Raw genomic sequence first — 17,806 nt, forward strand, 5'->3', positions numbered from 1 at the left:
CTGTTTTAACAAAAAAAAACATTGATTAGAGGTACTCCGGCTTCCAAAACAGGAACTGCCAAACATAGTTTATCTACGACATGAAAAGAAAGGGAACAGAGGGATCTGGGTGAGACATAAATGGTTTGGGAGAGAGGATGGAGAAGGGTACAGTATAGTGAGAAGCCTTTTCCTGTTTTTGTCCTCACGTCCTCCTTGATTAGTGTGATGCAGAGGAACTGGAGTGAGGCGAGGAAGATGAAAGCTCCAGCCTCACAGCGATCTATTCGGAAACTAAAAAATAATAATAACAAAACATATGGATTTTATTAGTCCGGTAGTTTAACTGGCACGTTGCATATCTGCATGTACAATACAATATAAATAATTTTGATTTGAATACATGCATGTGGAATAATTTAGTCCTCAAATGCATTTCATAGCTCCAGCATTCCTTGTGGAGGTTTTTTTTTTGCAGAGACACATTCACACCCTGTGATCTCCCTGGAGGCCTGGCAGAGTTTGCGCTGTAAATCAAGACTCACAGACTTGTAAGAGGTGTAAATGAACAGCATGCCAGCTGATGGTGATGTCAATGCTCAATGGCACCGCAGAGACACACTAGGTGCTATAAGACGCATAGCGATGATAAATAACTCTGCTGACTGCGGAGCTCAGAAGAGAGCGTGGATGCTTTTCTGCCATGCTACAGAATATATATGCTCGCACATGGATTTATGTTGTGTTTATGCATTAAATGTGTCTGAAGGAATGCTGCTATGTGTTTTTGTTAAAGGTGGTATATATTTACAGTAGTATCACTTAATATCCAAAAGCTTAAAGGAGCAGTGTTTAGGATTTAGTGACATCTGGTATTGAGGATTGCATATTGTAACCAGCTGAATGTGCTAAGTGTGAACTCCTGGTTTGGATTCCTTCAGTGTTCATTGTTCAGGAGGTTTTTACCAGGAGCCGATAATCTACAGAGCTCTCTTCCTCTCCTAAACAAACAAACAAGCACAAAGATTTGAAGCAGTAAAAATACTGAATAAAGCAGATTCACGTTTAAAATGTGCGTTTTTTTCTGACAATGTAAAGATCAGTTTAGATGGGTGGCTAGCCAGCACCTGCTGGTATGCTGCATGTGTGCTCACCTTATTTTTCTCTGATAATTTAAGATCCAGATGTTCAAGAGGTGTTTACCAGGAGCCAAATTATCCACAGGGGTCTCTTCCTTTCCAAAACAAACAGACCCAGTGATTAAAACTGGTAAAAACACTCTAAAAAGAAGTTTCATGTTAAAAATCAGTGTTCTTGTGGCACTTTTTGGCTCATTATGGAGTGTGCCTTTGCTCCTCGAAGTATTCTGCGGAATAATGCATCTCCCCCTAATCTAACCCTAACTGATGCCACTCCTCATACCTAAACTTTCACTCAGAGGTAGAGTAAGGTGGGTCATTCTTTCTCTATCCTCGAAAATACAAATTTTCAGCCCGCTCCCTATGTAGCTATAAATGCCTCATTCTAAGGTAACGAAAACAGGATGATTCTGATTATATACACCAAAGAAAATATATTTCATTTCTTTGTTGTTATCCTCTAAATCCTAAAAATTGGACTTTAATATAACAGCAAAAACATATGCATCATTTCCTGTGGTGCAGATCCTCCAGAAACACTGTAAGTAATGGCTTGGTTTGTTTTCATATGATATTAAAACTAATACAGTTGATCTTTACTTGACTGCCTCCCTGATTTAGCTGGGAAACATATAGTTTATAGTTTCACTGTTGCAGGCTTCAAATTATCTTTATGCAGAGCCAAACCCTGTCCCCTCACCTAGACCAAACAGAAGTGCTGTTTTCATTCTTAAGCTCAGTTCCTGATAGAGCCGGAGCCAGGCTAATAACACGGAGGGGTCGCGCTGACCTCAGCTCAGCCAGGGGGGTCATTCAGAAAAGTGTGCACGCAGCTGAGCTAGCTGTGCTACAGTGGCAAAATGAGGGTAGATTGCTTCTGTCTGGGCGCTGAAGATGCTATCTCAGAGTCTGCGTTTCCGTGGTGATTGGAGAGGTGACTGTCCTCTCTTTTTCTTTCGGCGTCTCTTGAATGGAAAGTTAAGAGACCAAAGGCAGGGGCTGAAATAACGCGTGAGAGCACGCCTCCGAACAACGGCAGAAATGGAACGAAGGAATTTGACGGAGCAGACGCAAGAAAACAGATGAAAGGGAGCAGCACTGTGCATTAATTCCCCTGTTGAGGCTTTGCTCTCTCACCACCACCATCAGCATTCACTCCCCTCTCGACACTCAGTTCTCCTAAATTGCCTCCCCACTCATCCACCTTTCTGCTGTGCTCTCCACCTCGCCTCTCCAGCCCTTTCTCTCTCACTCTGTCTGTCTCTTGTGGGATGTGAAGGGGGCTCTTAGGCTGCTCTTTATTTGCATGTGCTGTAGAGGATTAGGGGCTGAAGAGTCTCAGACTGGCACAGTTAAGAGTCTGCTTTGTGTGTGTGTGTGTGTGTGTGTGTGTGTGTGTGTGTGTGTGTGTGTGTATAGTACCTAAACCGTGTGTCTATTCTATTAGATCTCAGTCTTCAGCAGAAGAACGCTCACACAGGCCACTTGTCCTATTGGTCTGTGAGACACCCTCCATGTCAGCATCACAGACAGCATCTCCGCTCTCTTAATTCTCTATCATATTCATTATCACCTGTCATTAGGGGAACATTTTTAGGGGGGTAATCGACTAATGAGTTCTAATTTATTGTGCATATTACAGGGTTTTCACAGGCTTTTCTTCCTCCCTGTTCATTAATTTGCTCTGTCTTTGTCAGATCTTCCCCCTGAGGGGTCCAGTGGAAGGAGGCACCCTGCTGACAGTACAGGGCAGGAACCTGGGCCGCAGGGCCGGAGCTGTAAAGGTCTCCATAGGAAATGTGCCATGCAGTCTCCTGCCTGAGCTCTACACTGTCTCTCTTGAGTAAGTACTATAACATATGGCTCAATTATGATTTGCATGTACAAGCATGTGTGAACTGTTCTGTTAGTGTTTGCTGAAGCATAGCAGTTTGCACTCACTTTTTTCCCCCTTGTGCTTATTTGATAATGTTTAACATCATCTTCACTCACAGAATGACAAGATGGAGGAAATAAGAAAATGTCATTGACACTAACATCATTTATATAGAAATACTGCTAAGAGAAGCACTTGTGCTGCAATTAGGACTCATGAGATGATGGCTAACAATTACCTGTTGTCAGGGCAACCTGATTTGCTCTCAGGCAGGTGAGTGGTCAGGTGGACAGAAAGCAGAAATGTAGCTTAAGTGATGGATATGTCACAGTTTAATAAAACTCAAAGAAATATGGGACCATCTCAGACCTGAAACTCAGATCCAACAGAACAGTGAGTGCTAGCAGACTTATTACATTTAATGGACAAAAGAAGTTACTTGTCCCACAGTATTAGGCCTTACCTGAAAAAGGGCTGACATGCATTAACAATTTTGAAGCCCACTGCAAAAATTTGAATACTTGTTCCCATAATTTTTTGAGAAAAAAACAGGATTGTCAATGGACAATCCTTTTAATTAGGTACCATGGCAAACATACACCCAATAAATAGTTCCATCGATTAAAACTGCGTTGGTGAACTATCACAATCAGTACGCAAAGCTGGTGTGGTTTTTATTCAATTTTACTAAATCATCTATAAACCACAGAGATACAGTTGAAAAGGTAAATAAAAAAAGGCAAAACTATGATTATTTTTTTTTAAATATTATTTTTTTGGGATTTTATGCCTTAAATGGATAAGAAAGCTTCAGCGTGAAAGGGGAAGAGAGAGAGCGGTCGACATGCAGCATATCAATCAATCAAATCCAAGGCTATCATCGAACCTGCAGCCGCAGCAGCAAGAACACTCTCTGTATACGGGGAGTCTGCTCTAGCCACTGAGTCACCAGACGCCCCCCAAATCATGAATCTGAATGTTTAAATTGATGAAACTGAATTCCAAACTAAATCAATAACTAAAAAACATAAAAAAATACATAGGCAAAATTGGGTGCTTTTTACTGGCATCCCCCAGGGCGCCAGTACATTGGTCCCTTAAAAAAGCACTCATTGAAACATAAACATATTTGTCAGTAGAAACAAATGTATCAACATAGGCATGAAAAAACTCAAACCATAGAATAAAAAGCACAAAAGTATTCCTCTTGGTCTGAGGGTAGTCGGTAGGATGAATGAGTTACTGAACTTCCTCTCAAAACCACCATCATTAGCCTCCTACATGTCCACCAGTCTTGAAAATAGAACGTCAACCATCCTTGCATGGTTTAGTTTTCATGTATTCATGAGGCTAATTTTCACAAATATTATTATGCAGCACGCTTCTCATTTTAAATGACTCCATCGCCATCCCTCTGTGGCTCAGGGACCATCACACTGTCACCATGGAGACAGCAGGACCCTGCTTCGACACCGGCACAACGGAGCTCAGTGGAAGTCAGTAACTCTACAGTTACATCCAAACTTCCATTCAGTATCTGTAATGTTCCTTGAATGGAACTGTTTATCTGGTCTTGCTCCACTGAAGCCGTTCATTGTATTAAGACCAGTTCGAGGGTGACCTGCGGGTCTTACCTGTCACTCCAGCTGCCTGACACATTCCCCAAAACCGCACATGTCGAAAACAGCGAATCGCATTTCACTCCAGGGGTGTTCTCATCTGGTGTCGTCATTCCTCATTGGCTCCCGAGGCTGGTTGTTATGACAGCAGAGCATATCCTCGTTGCTGGAAGTGGCACTGACAAATCATAACACGTCAGTGCATCTGACAGTGTCAGCACATTTGCCTTGCACAAGCACACCCACATTTTTACATCTCTATACTTGTGGGGACTTCCTGTTGATTTGATTAGATATGATCGTATCTCATTCCCTTAACTTGAAGCCTTAACATTTAATCTTACCTTATTAGAATCCCTATTCATGCCAGAACCTTTTTCACAAAAATATCCTGATTCAGATGATCTAAACTCCAATGGCAGAAATGCCATACACACACACACTCACCAGCGCACACACACATGTGACCTCATTTAGCAGGGCTGTTGAGACAGGTGTCTGCTCGTGTGCTGAGAGGTGAAAGTTCACAGCTGTGTGCCACAAGGAAAATGTGCAAGACTGGAGAGACTGCGCTCCACTCACTCGGTGTCAACATTTTAATTAATGGCACAGTCAGTCTCGGCACACCTCATTTACTGGAGTACTTCTTGGCTCCGGTCCTCCACGGCTGCCCTTTCTATCATTTTCATATGAGCCTTGAGTGGCCTTCGCCCTGTCTCTTTAGCTGCACCGCAGACAACAACCACATCCAAACACTCAGAGGCTTGATTGTTGATGATCATCATCATCCACTCAGGGGAAATGATCAGAGACATCTCAAGAACTAGACAAAATATCACCCTCTGAAACCCATAATGTCTCCACAGTGGGGCGTTGCTGGAATGTGGAGCAGGGGTCAGCCCAGGCTCTGTCTGCTCAGAGAGTCTGCATGTCCTTTGACGGGGATCACACTGCATCAACACCACACACACACACACACACACACACTAGGGCATCTGGTCTGCAAGCGTTTTCAAACATATGTTTCCTCAAACAGTTCCTAGAAGGTATTAAAAAGCCTTACATTTCACTGTTTTTGAATATTTTGTATGTGATAGAAAGCTCTTCAGAGATTTTACAAACATATGAACTAAAAGTGGGATTGGAGCAACAGTTGATTCTTTTTTTTGTAGTATTTCAGTCAGCCCCATCAGATTTTTAAAAAGCACTGTCACTGCTGCAACATGCATTAGTTATAAGAATTAATCGCCTCATAACAAGCAAGCGGATTTAGCAGAAACTTAAATTAACTTTATTAATCCTTTTTAATAGGTTAATCCATCTATGCATTTCTTGACGCTTATCAAGGTTGAGGGCCAGTTAATTTCAGTAAAATGTCATCAGGAATTATTGTTATAAACTGCAGGTAGAGCTGCTATGGCTAGTTAATTAATCGATCAACAGAAAATGGGGCATCTTTTTTTGATATTTGGTTACTCGTCATTTTTAGGCAAAAATGCTGAAACATTTCTGGTTTCTAGATTGTCCAATGTTTGGATTTCCTTATTTACTCTCATTGTAAAGTAGATATACTGTATATTTTGGTTTTTGACTGTTGATTGGACAAAACAAGATATCAGAGGACACCAGCTTGGACTCTGGCTTTTATAGATCAAGCTAATCATCATGAAATAGTAGAATAGTAGAGCTGTTGCGCGTTGTTTAGAACAGATGGAGTTTTCCTGTTAACAGGCACTGTAGCCTATATGAAATACTGCTGGATTGATGAATGTATTTAATTACTATAACACAGATATAAATCATTAACTGGACCTTTAACGGAATCAGCTTTGTCTGTAGGCTAAACACAACAAAGTAGAAAATAACAACAAGAAAAACAATTAAAGTAGACAACAAAGAAACCATTTATCTACATAGCCTGCTCACTTACTTAGGATACAAACAAATATCAAGAAAAAATGTCCAAATCTACAAAATCATCTTAGCTGCTAAAATGCCCCAGCCGTGGTATGACGCCATGTGGCGGGACAGAATGAAAGCTGGTTGCAGCCGGACTGTATCAAAGTTGTGTTCATTGGAATTGCCCCTCCGAACTCCCTTACAGTAAAGATGGAAATGAAGATATTAAAAAATGTCGCTTGATTTATTTCATAACAAACTTAACTTTAATGGATCATAACATATGAGTTATGGAGCTAATTTGCAGATGCTCCAGTTAATAATGAGACAAAACTTTTCTCTAGATGTCAGTTTTTGAGCCACGACAAAGGCCAAATTGAGGCCCTCAACAGCTGAGCTGATTTCCGGGGAAGCATTGGTCAATGAGCAGTCATAAATGTGCACACAAATAGTCGACTAATTTGTCCAGTAGAGTGCAAGACTGTGGACAACTGTGGACAGACAGATACATACACTCACACACACACACACACAAAACCAACCAAATACATGATCCCCTCCAGGCTTATGCCTTGTGGAGATAATAACTCTCAGGCCATAACGTCCCTACTGGGTTTCATACTTTGGCTGTGATTGTGAAGCAGATATGAAACAGCGCTCTATCTGATATAAAAAATGATTTAAAAAGTCTTAAATTTAACGTAACCCTGCAGAAACCCTGACACACCCAGAGTCTGTGTACTGTTAAAACAGGCTGTCTCCATCACACCTTCAATCTGCTGATAAGCTTTTGTCTGCACTCTACAAGATATACTGTTTTTATGTTTGTCTAGTTTCCCGCAGAATAATCCTCAACATCATGCTTCAATAGCAGATATCATACACTGTGATGTATTCTTTTGATAAGAGTTTGATTCTCAGCCCGAATTCAGTTGGGCCCTGCAGCGATCCTACAGGTTCAGGCTGATTCATTCTCCAATTTCTTTTATTTCCCTTAGGCTTGAATCTCTGAATAGTTTCATTTTATCTTTTCTTTCTGCCCCTAAATCAGAGCATGTGAAATGATGCATTTTCTTCAAACAGGTGCGCGTCTGCCCCCGTGACACGTTACTGACAGGAGTGTAATTTAAGTGTAATGACTTTCTTTACCTGATGCTCCTGTAATTAATGAGCACATATATAGACCTTGCTTACAACAGATGGCTCATACTGCAGGTTATTTAAGATTTATTTTTACAGCTATTCAGACTCATAAAGACAGTCCATGTTTTAATTGGGCTCATTGAATGCTGCAGCACTTGAGGTCCGGTTAAAACATTACATTCGTTTGATTAGTATAAAGCCAGACATTTAAAGGGATACTTTGCAGATTATCCACAAGCTTAATATCAAAACAATGTGGGTATGTGAACTGTGGTAAACTTCCCTCCATCTAAATAGTGCTGAGATATCCCTCCTTACCTGTCTGATGCATTCTGGTAGTTGTAGGTTTTGTACCTTTTGAGCAAAAGTCAATGCGAGAGTCCTTTTTCTCATATTTCTGTGGTCATGAAGCACCAAAACTATTTAAGCCTTTCTGCTGCAAAAATAGCATAGTTTTATGTGAGGGCTCTTTTTATATTGTGAAATATTCCTTTAAAAACACAGCCTTCTGAGTCAGCCCTGGTCTCTGACCCTACAGCCTGACCCCAGCCGAGCCCCAATCTGTCCAGCCCAGCCTTGTCTCATCGCATGTCCTGCCAGGCCCTCCTACATAAAACACAGCTCCTCCGCTCATATGAATTCCCCACGATCTCTCCGTCAATCATCCGATCACTCGCTGAGAATTTATAACCACTGTAGCACCAGGCACCTGACTAAATAAACCGACAGGGTGTCAAGCTAGAGGGGGGATCATGTGAGGCGATAAAGGTCGCTCCTCCCCTCCCACTCCAGTATATTTATCCCAGTGAGGCCCCAGAACAGTAGATCCCTGTGCCTCAGTACACCACCGTGTCATTAATATGAGACGTCCCTGTAGAGCATGCACTGATGACACAAGGCTTAATCACAGCCAGGAGGCGAGAGAACAAGCCTCAGCAGCCTCTTAATCTCCTCTGTGGTTAGACACATCTGGTCTGAAGAGCTTTGAACCTTACATCTCCTAATATCTGATATCTCAAGGCCTTTATTGGATTCCATATGTAAATGCAATATGGTCTGATGAATTAGTTCATAACCACCATTCTCCAAGATTAATTATGTGTCTTTGTTTAGCTGTCATGATCTAGATCTCTTTCTTCATCTTTATATTGGTTCCCTTACTTGAAATGTGAGTTTTTTTATTAGATTGAAATTATATGCTGATGCTATCCATTATCATCAGGGTTTTTTTTATTAACTGATCTCTGATTATAATGTTTTGACAACCAAACAAGGAGGAAACACTCTTATTTTTTTGTTATTTAAATTCCACAGGCTGGTGTGTGTCACCGGGCACTCAGCACATGACAGGGCTGATATTATCCAAGTGGACGTGGATCAGAGTGGAACGGGGACGTCAAAGGAGAGCTTCTCATATTTAGTGAGTATTCTCTGTCCGTGTCTCCCTCCACATTCTTCTTCTTCTACGCTCTCTTGTTCCCTGTTCCCCACTGGGAGAGCCTTTCCCAAGTGTGTCAGTTGAGTGTTAACAGATGCGTTTTATGATTCAGAGGAATGCGAGTGTGTGGGAATCTTCAAACGTTCATCTGAGCTGCAACTAAGCACCATTGTCATGTCGTACTCGCTGCCAGCAAAAACAAATATGGCGATTGTTGGAATGTCCCTTTGCTCTGAATTCATCACTGGCCGAGGCGAGCTAGCCAGCATTGTGTTAACTGACCTCGACCCACGCAGTCTCCCTTTGGAATATTCAGCGATTGGAAATACCCATGTAAGCCTTTTGTTTCTCTTTGTTTATAGACAAAGAGTTTTTCATAATTCAGAGCTGGAACGGTGCATCATTTCAGCGGCTCCTAAGAGCAGCTCTGCCTGTGAGTCATCCCGCAGAGAAATTACCCCCAATCTTGAAGCCCGTCTTGATACAGGAGGATGAAGAAAATCCAAAACAACAAACATTACTGTTGTGGGAACCCCTTTCGGGTTCCCTTATCCGACTCTGAGATGCTCAGTGTGAGAGAGGTTTTCACCGATGGGTGTAGAGGGGAAGATGTGGGGTTGTGGAGACAGGATGTGTGCCTCTCCTGCATCTCCTTCCTCAAAATCTTTCGACGGAAACATCTGCCTCCTTACGCCCACTCTGACACACAAACACACAATAGGTCTCCTCCATGTATGCACACTGAGGAAGTGAATCCTGTCAGCGAGGATGAGAGGTTTCCCTGGAGGCGAGGTTCATGGCGGGGATAGAAAGTTGGGAAAGAGCGGGAATGCTGATGCTGGTAGCTGCAGAGCTGGACAGCGATATTCATCTTTGCCCCAGGAAAATTTGTGTGCATGTGTATACGGGTTTGCATGTGCATTTATGACTGTGTATGCATGAACATTATTGCCTCTTAGTATAGCTGTCCTGCAAGCTAGAGCCCAAAGGCCTGTTGGCTTCACCAGCACTTTAACATATTGCAGCGTGGGCTGTCTTCACAGTTTTCTTCACTAATTTACTGTTGTAGTCAGCAGCTGTCTCGGCCGATCTCTAAAGACAAGATACGTGAACCTCAAAGGATGAGGAGAGATTTTTTATTTGGTGTCAAGAAAAGCATCATAGAGCACAAAACACAGTTTGAGTAAGCCTGTCTTTTCCAGTGACAGAAGCTGTCAGATGTCGAGTGATACACTTGATGTGTTGTTTAGTCATGTGTTGTATCATCTTGTCTGTATTCAGGTCCCAAAGCTGCTGTTCATGGAGCCAACAAAGGGCTCTCGTGCTGGAGGGACTGTAGTCATCATCACAGGGGAGCACCTGGACATTGGCTCTCAGGTCAGAGTCAAGGTCAACAACACGCTGGAGTGTACCATCAGAGAGTGAGTGCTGCTTGTTTCAAATTACCTATAGCCAGAGTCCTTTTTAAGTGTTAGAGGCAGGTCAAGTCTTAAGTCTGTCAGAGTCTTTTAACACAGTCTTGTGTCATTTCATGGTGCTACAAAAGCGCAGACCTAATGATTTATGCTCAAGCTGTGTGGCTATACAAGGCCTGCATAAAGCAGTCTTATTTACGATTGAGGGATTTTATTAGCTTTATCTTAAGACTTCAAAGTTTTTTGCTTTCGAATCTCAAATAGGATAATTATCACTTTAGTTAAAGGGAAAGTTCACCTTAAAATAAAAAATACAGATTTTTCCACTTACTTTTATTGCTTTCAATCACTCTAGATCGTTTGTGTGTGAGTTGCAGAGTGTTGGAGATATCAGCTGAAGAGATGTCTGCTTTTTCTCAAATATAATGAAACTAGATGGCACTCTGCTTGTGGTGACTCAATGCACCAAAAAATACATTTGAAAAACTCAACAACAATTTCTCTTTCTAGGAATCATGAGACAATTACTCAAGATAATCCACAGACCTTGTTGTGAGCAGTTTCATGTAGGCACTATTTTTTTCTACCGAACTACAACAGCTGTATCACAATTTCTAGAAAGAGACATTGCTGCTGAGTATTTCACATGTATTTGCTTGAGCACCACAAACTGAGTGCTATCTAGCTCCATTATGCTCAAAAAAAGGCAGACATCTTTATGGCCGATATCTTCAACACTCAGCAACTCAGAACAATCTAGACTGATAAATGGAACTACAGGTAAGAGGAAAAATATGTATTTTTGATTTGTGCCTGAACTGTCCCTTTAAGCCTAAATCAAGTCTCAAGGCCAGTGCCAAGTTCATGTCAGCAGCTCTGCTTGTATCTATTATTAGGTATAATAAACACTTGTGAAAATTCGCCAAACTCCTTCAAACCAAACTTTGATTTTAAGTGGAAACATTTTTGAGGTTTGAGTACTTGTAGACATCACAAGATTTGCAGTCACAGTGTTTACCTTGTTTTTTTTTTTTTTTTAGGAAAACAGATGAAACCATTGAGTGCACCATGCCTCCAGCCTTACATGCACACACTGACTCAGTGACAGTGTGTGTGGAGTTTGAAAACCTTCCCTGTCAAAGTGCAGAGCTCAGCACCACATACACCTACGAGAAGAACCCCGTCATCAACTTCATCCACCCTAAAAAGAGCTACCTCAGGTAAGTAGAGTGCTACAGACACCACAAGCATTAAAACCAAGATGTCTGAAATATCTCAAGCTGGAGGACTCTACGGTTTCAGTCACTGACATAAGTCATTACTGTAATGTTGTCCTGATGGCAGCTTTTTCTGCACATTTTCTCTCTATTGTGTTCTAAATAGCTCAGCATGTGTGTGACAGCATAGCGGCATGTCTTTGATGACATGTGCGCGGATTTGCACTGCAGTCGAACTGTTTTGCATTATTATCTGGTCCCCTGTTTCTCTCTTGTTTTGGTGCAGTGTCCCAGAAGTATTTGCATACCAGTATGAATTTGACACATTTTCATTGTCATAGCTGAGATGTGACTCTCTGTCCGTGTGTCCGTGTGTGTGTGTGTGTGTGTGTGTGTGTGTGTGTCACAGTGGCGGCAGGACCATCACAGTGACAGGCCAGGGTTTTGATCTGGTGCAAAGCGTCACCATGGAGGTGCTGGAAATTGGAGAAAAAGTGAGTAATCAACTGAACTGTTTGCGTTTTTTATTTGATATCATTTTTTCAACCTTATAATCAGAGTTTGATTAAAGGAACAGAGTGTAAGATTGGTTTGCAACCAGATGAAACTTCTTCTGTGTGCCAAGCGTGAACTCCCAGTAAAGGTTCCTTCAGTGTTAATTGTTCAGGAGTTTTTTTTTTTTTTTACTGGGAGTCAAATTATCACGGAGCATTTACTGAATTGAATACACTGATTTAAGCTGTTTGATTGTTAAAAACAATTGTTTTCACACCATCTTTGTCAGCTGCCAACAGTGGTTGTTTCTAAAACGTTAAGACACAAAACCATGAACTATCTAAATTTTTATTCTCAGGTGAATAAACACTAAAGAAAACATACCTATTATATTATATAATATTGTAAGGTATTATATTATTGGTATATAGATAAATCATATTTCTGTCAATATACCCCCCTATATTGTACACATACGTATGACCTTTAAGTACACAAAAATGGAAAAGAAACAAAGTTTCCAATGTTTCATTACACTTCTACCAACCGAAAACAACCGAAAAAAAACTTACAGGACTGGTTTGACTTTTGGGGAAATGCACTTATTTGCTTTCTTGCAGTAAGTAAGATGAGAAGATTGATTCCACTCTATATCTGTCAAATAAGATGCTACAGCTACAGCAACTCTTTAGCTTATCTAAGCATAAAGACTGACAACAGGTGGAAACCAGCCTGGCTCTGTCCAGAGGAAACAAAGGTAAACAAAGAAGTGAGAGAGTCACTGTACCAAGCTAAGAAACAGATAACTCCCTAAATGAGATATGACATGCTAATAGTATTTATTGAGCTGCAGAGATATTGATTGTTTAATCTCACTCACCCCAAGAAAGAGAATACGTGAATTTCCCCAAAAAAAAGGATGCACACATTACAGTTTAATGTGAATTATGTTGCAAGATCATCGCATTAACCATCTGATAGGTGAAGGGAAAGGCATGAAGTGCATTTTTAGCTACTTTGTCTTCTCTGGTCCTTCTTTTAGCGCTGCACGGTTGTCTCCCCCTTCACGATCACCTGCCCATCCCCAGCGTCCAGCCAGTCCCAGCAGACCTCAGTGCAGTTTATTCTGAATGGATTCCTCTACACAGGGGACAGCCCCTTCAACGCTGATAGTGAGGCAGAGGAAGAGGAGGGGGAGCCTCATAAAAGTCACTTCCTGTTGGAGTATGTGGAGGACCCTCAATTTTTCACTGCCAACAAGGAGAAGCTGATAAAACACCACCCAGGAGAGCCGCTGACACTCATCATCACTGTGAGTGACAGATTAGGGCTTCACTGTTGCGTTGTTTTTGTAAGAAGTCAAATGTTTACTTTCTGTTAGAAAATGTTTTTGAGTGAGTGTTGTCCACCTCTGACTGGATGGGGTATTGTTTTATTGATTACAAAGGCTATATGTTGTATGGTTTACTACAGCTGTGCAGCAATAGTCTGCAACAGCACTATGACTGTATTATGTGAAATCTTAACCCTTTGGAATAACTGAAAGGCATGTTATGCAGGGTTTGTCTGCTCCTGTTTGTGAACAGTATCACCAGCAAAAGTGGAAGCCAACCCCAGCTTTGTTCGCTCTACGTTTCGCTTCACAATATTTGCATTTGTTCTGTGTTGCAACTATTTTTGTAACTAACTCTTCGATATGTGCTGCCTGCGGTCTGACACCTGGTCACTACCTTTTTATAAAGTCCTGACCTCAGCTGTACTCTGTGCCATGGAATATTCATATTGAACAGCCAAATCTAATTTAAGTAATAAGTAAATAAGTACTATTTTGACACTGACTAGACTACAGTTAATTGCATTTTTATGTAGTCAAACTTGAAGATACCATCAGCAGGAAACACTGTGGCTGTTGACAATCATGGCTTTCAAAACCCATCTTCGAACTCTGCAGAAGTGATAATATTCCCTAAAGATCCCTTGTTTCTTGGCTCCTAAAACAGCACTGCTGTAAAGTGACTGCACACACTGTGAACAGCAGACGAGGCTGAGCGTTCCTTTATTCATATTCACATAAACCAGAGGCACATAAAACACATCAAAGGCCCCGTCCGCCGAGACATGTTGATTTCAGTTGGGGGTCTGAGGGGTGTTGGTGGGGGGTAGGTGCAGTGGCAGCTCAGTGGGAGGTCCCATGTTCCCGTGGTCTGGCTGATCTAAGCACCTGTCTGCATGGATTCGTCATCTGAAAGAGCTGCCGGCTATGACACAGTGCAACATTCACATGCTAACGGCACAGACAGGGAAGTTTGAACACGATGCAGCTTCCTCTCGGTGTGTTTGTGAGGCCCCTGCAGCAGTTGCTGCCTCAGCCTGGGCGACTTGTCTGTTGTTTCCTGTTTTCTTTAGGAAGGTGGATTCCACTTGTGGTGGACCTGAAGGGGGGAGGAGAGGCTGGAGGGAGGGAGAATGTGTGTGTTTGTTTAATAGGGTGCTTGTTAGTCAGCCAGATCCTATATTAAGGACCTGATCTGGAATGTGGGTGGATTTTGTTTGCTTTCATCCTGTTTTGGCCTTCAGACTTCATTGTTTTGGTCCAGTGAATTTGAGTGCGAGTACGTTGTGTTGTATATGTGATGTATGCACTATGTTTTACAGTATGCTCAAACATAATTTGTGTGATAGTTTGATGCACTTTGTGTTTGTATGTGTGTGTTTCTGATGCATGTGTTTGAGTGTGTGTGTTGTGTCTGTGTTAGGAAGCATTTGTTGACAGAGACCCAGGGGGTGGCATCCTGCAGTAGGGACAGGACAGGGCCCTTAGGGTGTAATCAAAGCAAGGAAGCACACTGGGGATAAACATACACACACACATACAAACAAACACACAAACACACACACACACACACACACACACACACACACACACACACACACACACAAAAGCTTCTTCACTTGTCATTCTTATATTAAAGGGAATTGCAGTTTCAGACAAATTGGGTCTTATTTTACTATTGTTTGGCATCATTCCTATATATTAATATTAACAATGTTCAGTAAACTACAGATTTTAGGAAAGCTGCAACATCTCTAAAAATAAGTTTGACATGGCACACAACAAGAGCAGTCAGATTATTAGACAGGTTTTAAACAAACCCTCAGGAATTTATTTAAAGAAAGAGCAAAGGCGCATGGCAACATTTTTTAGTCGAATTGTCTGCTTGAAACATCCATCACAGTTTACGAAATGAATTCCTGGTTCAGTTTTATCCACATATAAAGTGCTAAAGATATGTAGCTGTACTGGTGGCTTGTTTATAATCTGTCTGGTTATCTATGTTCGCATGTTTCTTGCCTTTTTGGATTAAGTTGCAGCAATGTTGCTGTGCTCCCTGATCACTTAGAAGAAATTGATTAAAATGTAATGCTTTTGATATTAAAGGAACTCTATATAATATTCAGAGTGTATAAATGTTTAAGACTTTCTCTGCACACAGCTCTCAACATTGAAGTGGCTGAGCCAGCAGCTAGCAGCTAATGGTGCTAACAATGGCAACAGTGCTGACAGAGCTAACAGTATTAACCTGGGGAAGAACCAAAGGGTGGGAGCAGTGCTATGCTTTCTCGGTGATGCTATCACGATATCAGTGGTAACTGCTGTATGAGCGCAATGTAGCAAAGGTGATTAGCTAGCCAGTGTGATATAAACACACAGAGGGATTCACATGTACTGATATGCACGCACAGTGGGAGCGTGACTTCATTCTCTGGTCAGGACGCCATTACTCCTCCATATATTTACATAGCAAATAGTTGTTTGCTGCTATATTAATGTTCTGAATATTGTATAAAGCTCTTTTGAAGGGGTATTCCAGAGATTTACTGAGAAAAAGTCAAAATAAAAGCAGCTGCACCAAGCTCCAAAATCCCTGGATTTCCCATGATGCAATTTACTAGCAACTTTCAAGAAACCCTCCCTGCCAAAATGTTTTTTGAACTCCATTCCCCACAGACTATGTTATAAATCAGTACTTTCCACACCCAACACTACTCGTCATGACTAGTAAACTAAACTTTAAGTGTAAAATCAGTAGAGTGCCCCTTTAATTAAACCAGAAATTAGCAGTGAGAGGTGGAGCTTGGATTTGGGAGGTCAGAGTTGGATTGATAAAAAAGGATTTTTGCAGTTTAGTCCAAAAGGCTCCTGTAAAGGCCCTGAGAATGTTATTTTGGGCAGAGGCAGGGATGACTGTCAACGGGTTTGTTTGGAGAAACTTCCCTGGCCATGTGAGAGAGGCAGCGGGAATGTTTGCTGCTTTAAGCTCAACTCGAGCCCAAACTGGATGAGTTTTCTGCTGGCTTCCTCCGTGTGACAGCTGCGTGACAGGCCTGCCGCACCTCGCTTTCTGTGTGTGTGTATGTGTGTGTGTGTGTGTGTGTGCGTGTGTGCGTGTGTGTGTGTGTGTGTGTGTGTGTGTGTGTGCATATGCATATGATAAAGTGTCTGCACATACAGTATGTTTGGGTTAAAGCTGCTACAGCCCTCATGAATGTTATCTTTGCCTGTTCAAACCAGGCCCCTCTGGTTTCACCGCTGACCAGCTGACGGCTGTTTTTTGTTCACTTTCTGGCGCAGAAAGGGCCGAGCGATCTGGAGCTGGTGCCAGAGGAATACTCGGTGATGATTGGCTCCTATCCCTGTAACATCAGCTTCAACAACGACCAGCTGTTCCACTGCACCATCAACGGACTGCTGAGCTCCAGTGAGAGAGAGCTGCCGGTCACTGTAAGTATGCAAACATGTAAAACACCACAATAAAATACAAAAACACATACAACCTCGTGTTGAAAATATTGCTGGATAGACCAAGATAATTTAAGGATATCACCCATCTGTCACACAGCACTCCTAAGCCAAACATTTAGGCAGAATCCAGACCATCTGTGGTGTTCATTGAAACAGATTTGATCTGTGCACGACCGTGCACTGTCAGTGATATGTGTGTCTCTCTCCAAGCATTATGAATGGTTTGTAGTCTCTGAGCATGCCACCATGAATCAGCAGTTAGTGGGGGTGGTGAGCCGTCACTCTGTGCCACAATGCCACAGTGAAACAGTGAAATGTTTACCACTCCCCCCCCTTTATCTCTTTAATCCCCTTATCAGCCCGTCTATCATCGCCGACACAATCACCTATCTGCTCACAGCGAGTCGTCTGACTCAGCCGTGATCTCACTCCTCGCCTGTGTTTTTGTTTCGTCTCCGAATCCCCTCCATTGCAATTAAAGGTCTTAATCAAGACGTGGTCGAGGACTGCGCAGTCTTGATCAAACCAGACACGCTTTTTCCTTCTACCCACGTTTCCCATCTGTTGTTGTCCATTCTGATAGGGCTTTATTGAGGGGGGGAAAGCACTCATCTATATTTAAATACGAGTCAGACTGTGAGTGGTTCGCTGAAATAGCTCAGAAACATATGCCTCTGTGTTTCTGTCTGTCAGCTGAGTTGCACTGTAAGAACTGTTTCGCCACTTTGACACAGAAATAGAAGGAGAGCTCTCTCTCTCTCTCTCTGAGTACCTGTGGCTCC

The 17,806-nt window shown here is 42.0% G+C and overlaps 1 protein-coding gene across 2 annotated transcripts in view; it reads left to right on the forward strand.

Moving 5' to 3' along the window:
• plxnd1 (plexin D1) overlaps positions 1–17,806 on the forward strand; it is a 93,202-nt gene that overhangs the window by 44,637 nt on the left and 30,759 nt on the right. For both annotated transcript variants that reach the window (XM_042491789.1, XM_042491788.1), the window contains exons 13-19: positions 2,816–2,961; positions 8,970–9,075; positions 10,375–10,514; positions 11,549–11,728; positions 12,135–12,219; positions 13,263–13,532; positions 16,854–17,003. In XM_042491789.1, coding sequence (XP_042347723.1) covers positions 2,816–2,961; positions 8,970–9,075; positions 10,375–10,514; positions 11,549–11,728; positions 12,135–12,219; positions 13,263–13,532; positions 16,854–17,003 — 1,077 coding nt within the window. The remainder of the gene's footprint in view (positions 1–2,815; positions 2,962–8,969; positions 9,076–10,374; positions 10,515–11,548; positions 11,729–12,134; positions 12,220–13,262; positions 13,533–16,853; positions 17,004–17,806) is intronic.

The sequence above is a fragment of the Plectropomus leopardus genome, chromosome 8, assembly GCF_008729295.1.
Source record: "Plectropomus leopardus isolate mb chromosome 8, YSFRI_Pleo_2.0, whole genome shotgun sequence".
Taxonomy (NCBI): Eukaryota; Metazoa; Chordata; class Actinopteri; order Perciformes; family Serranidae; genus Plectropomus; species Plectropomus leopardus.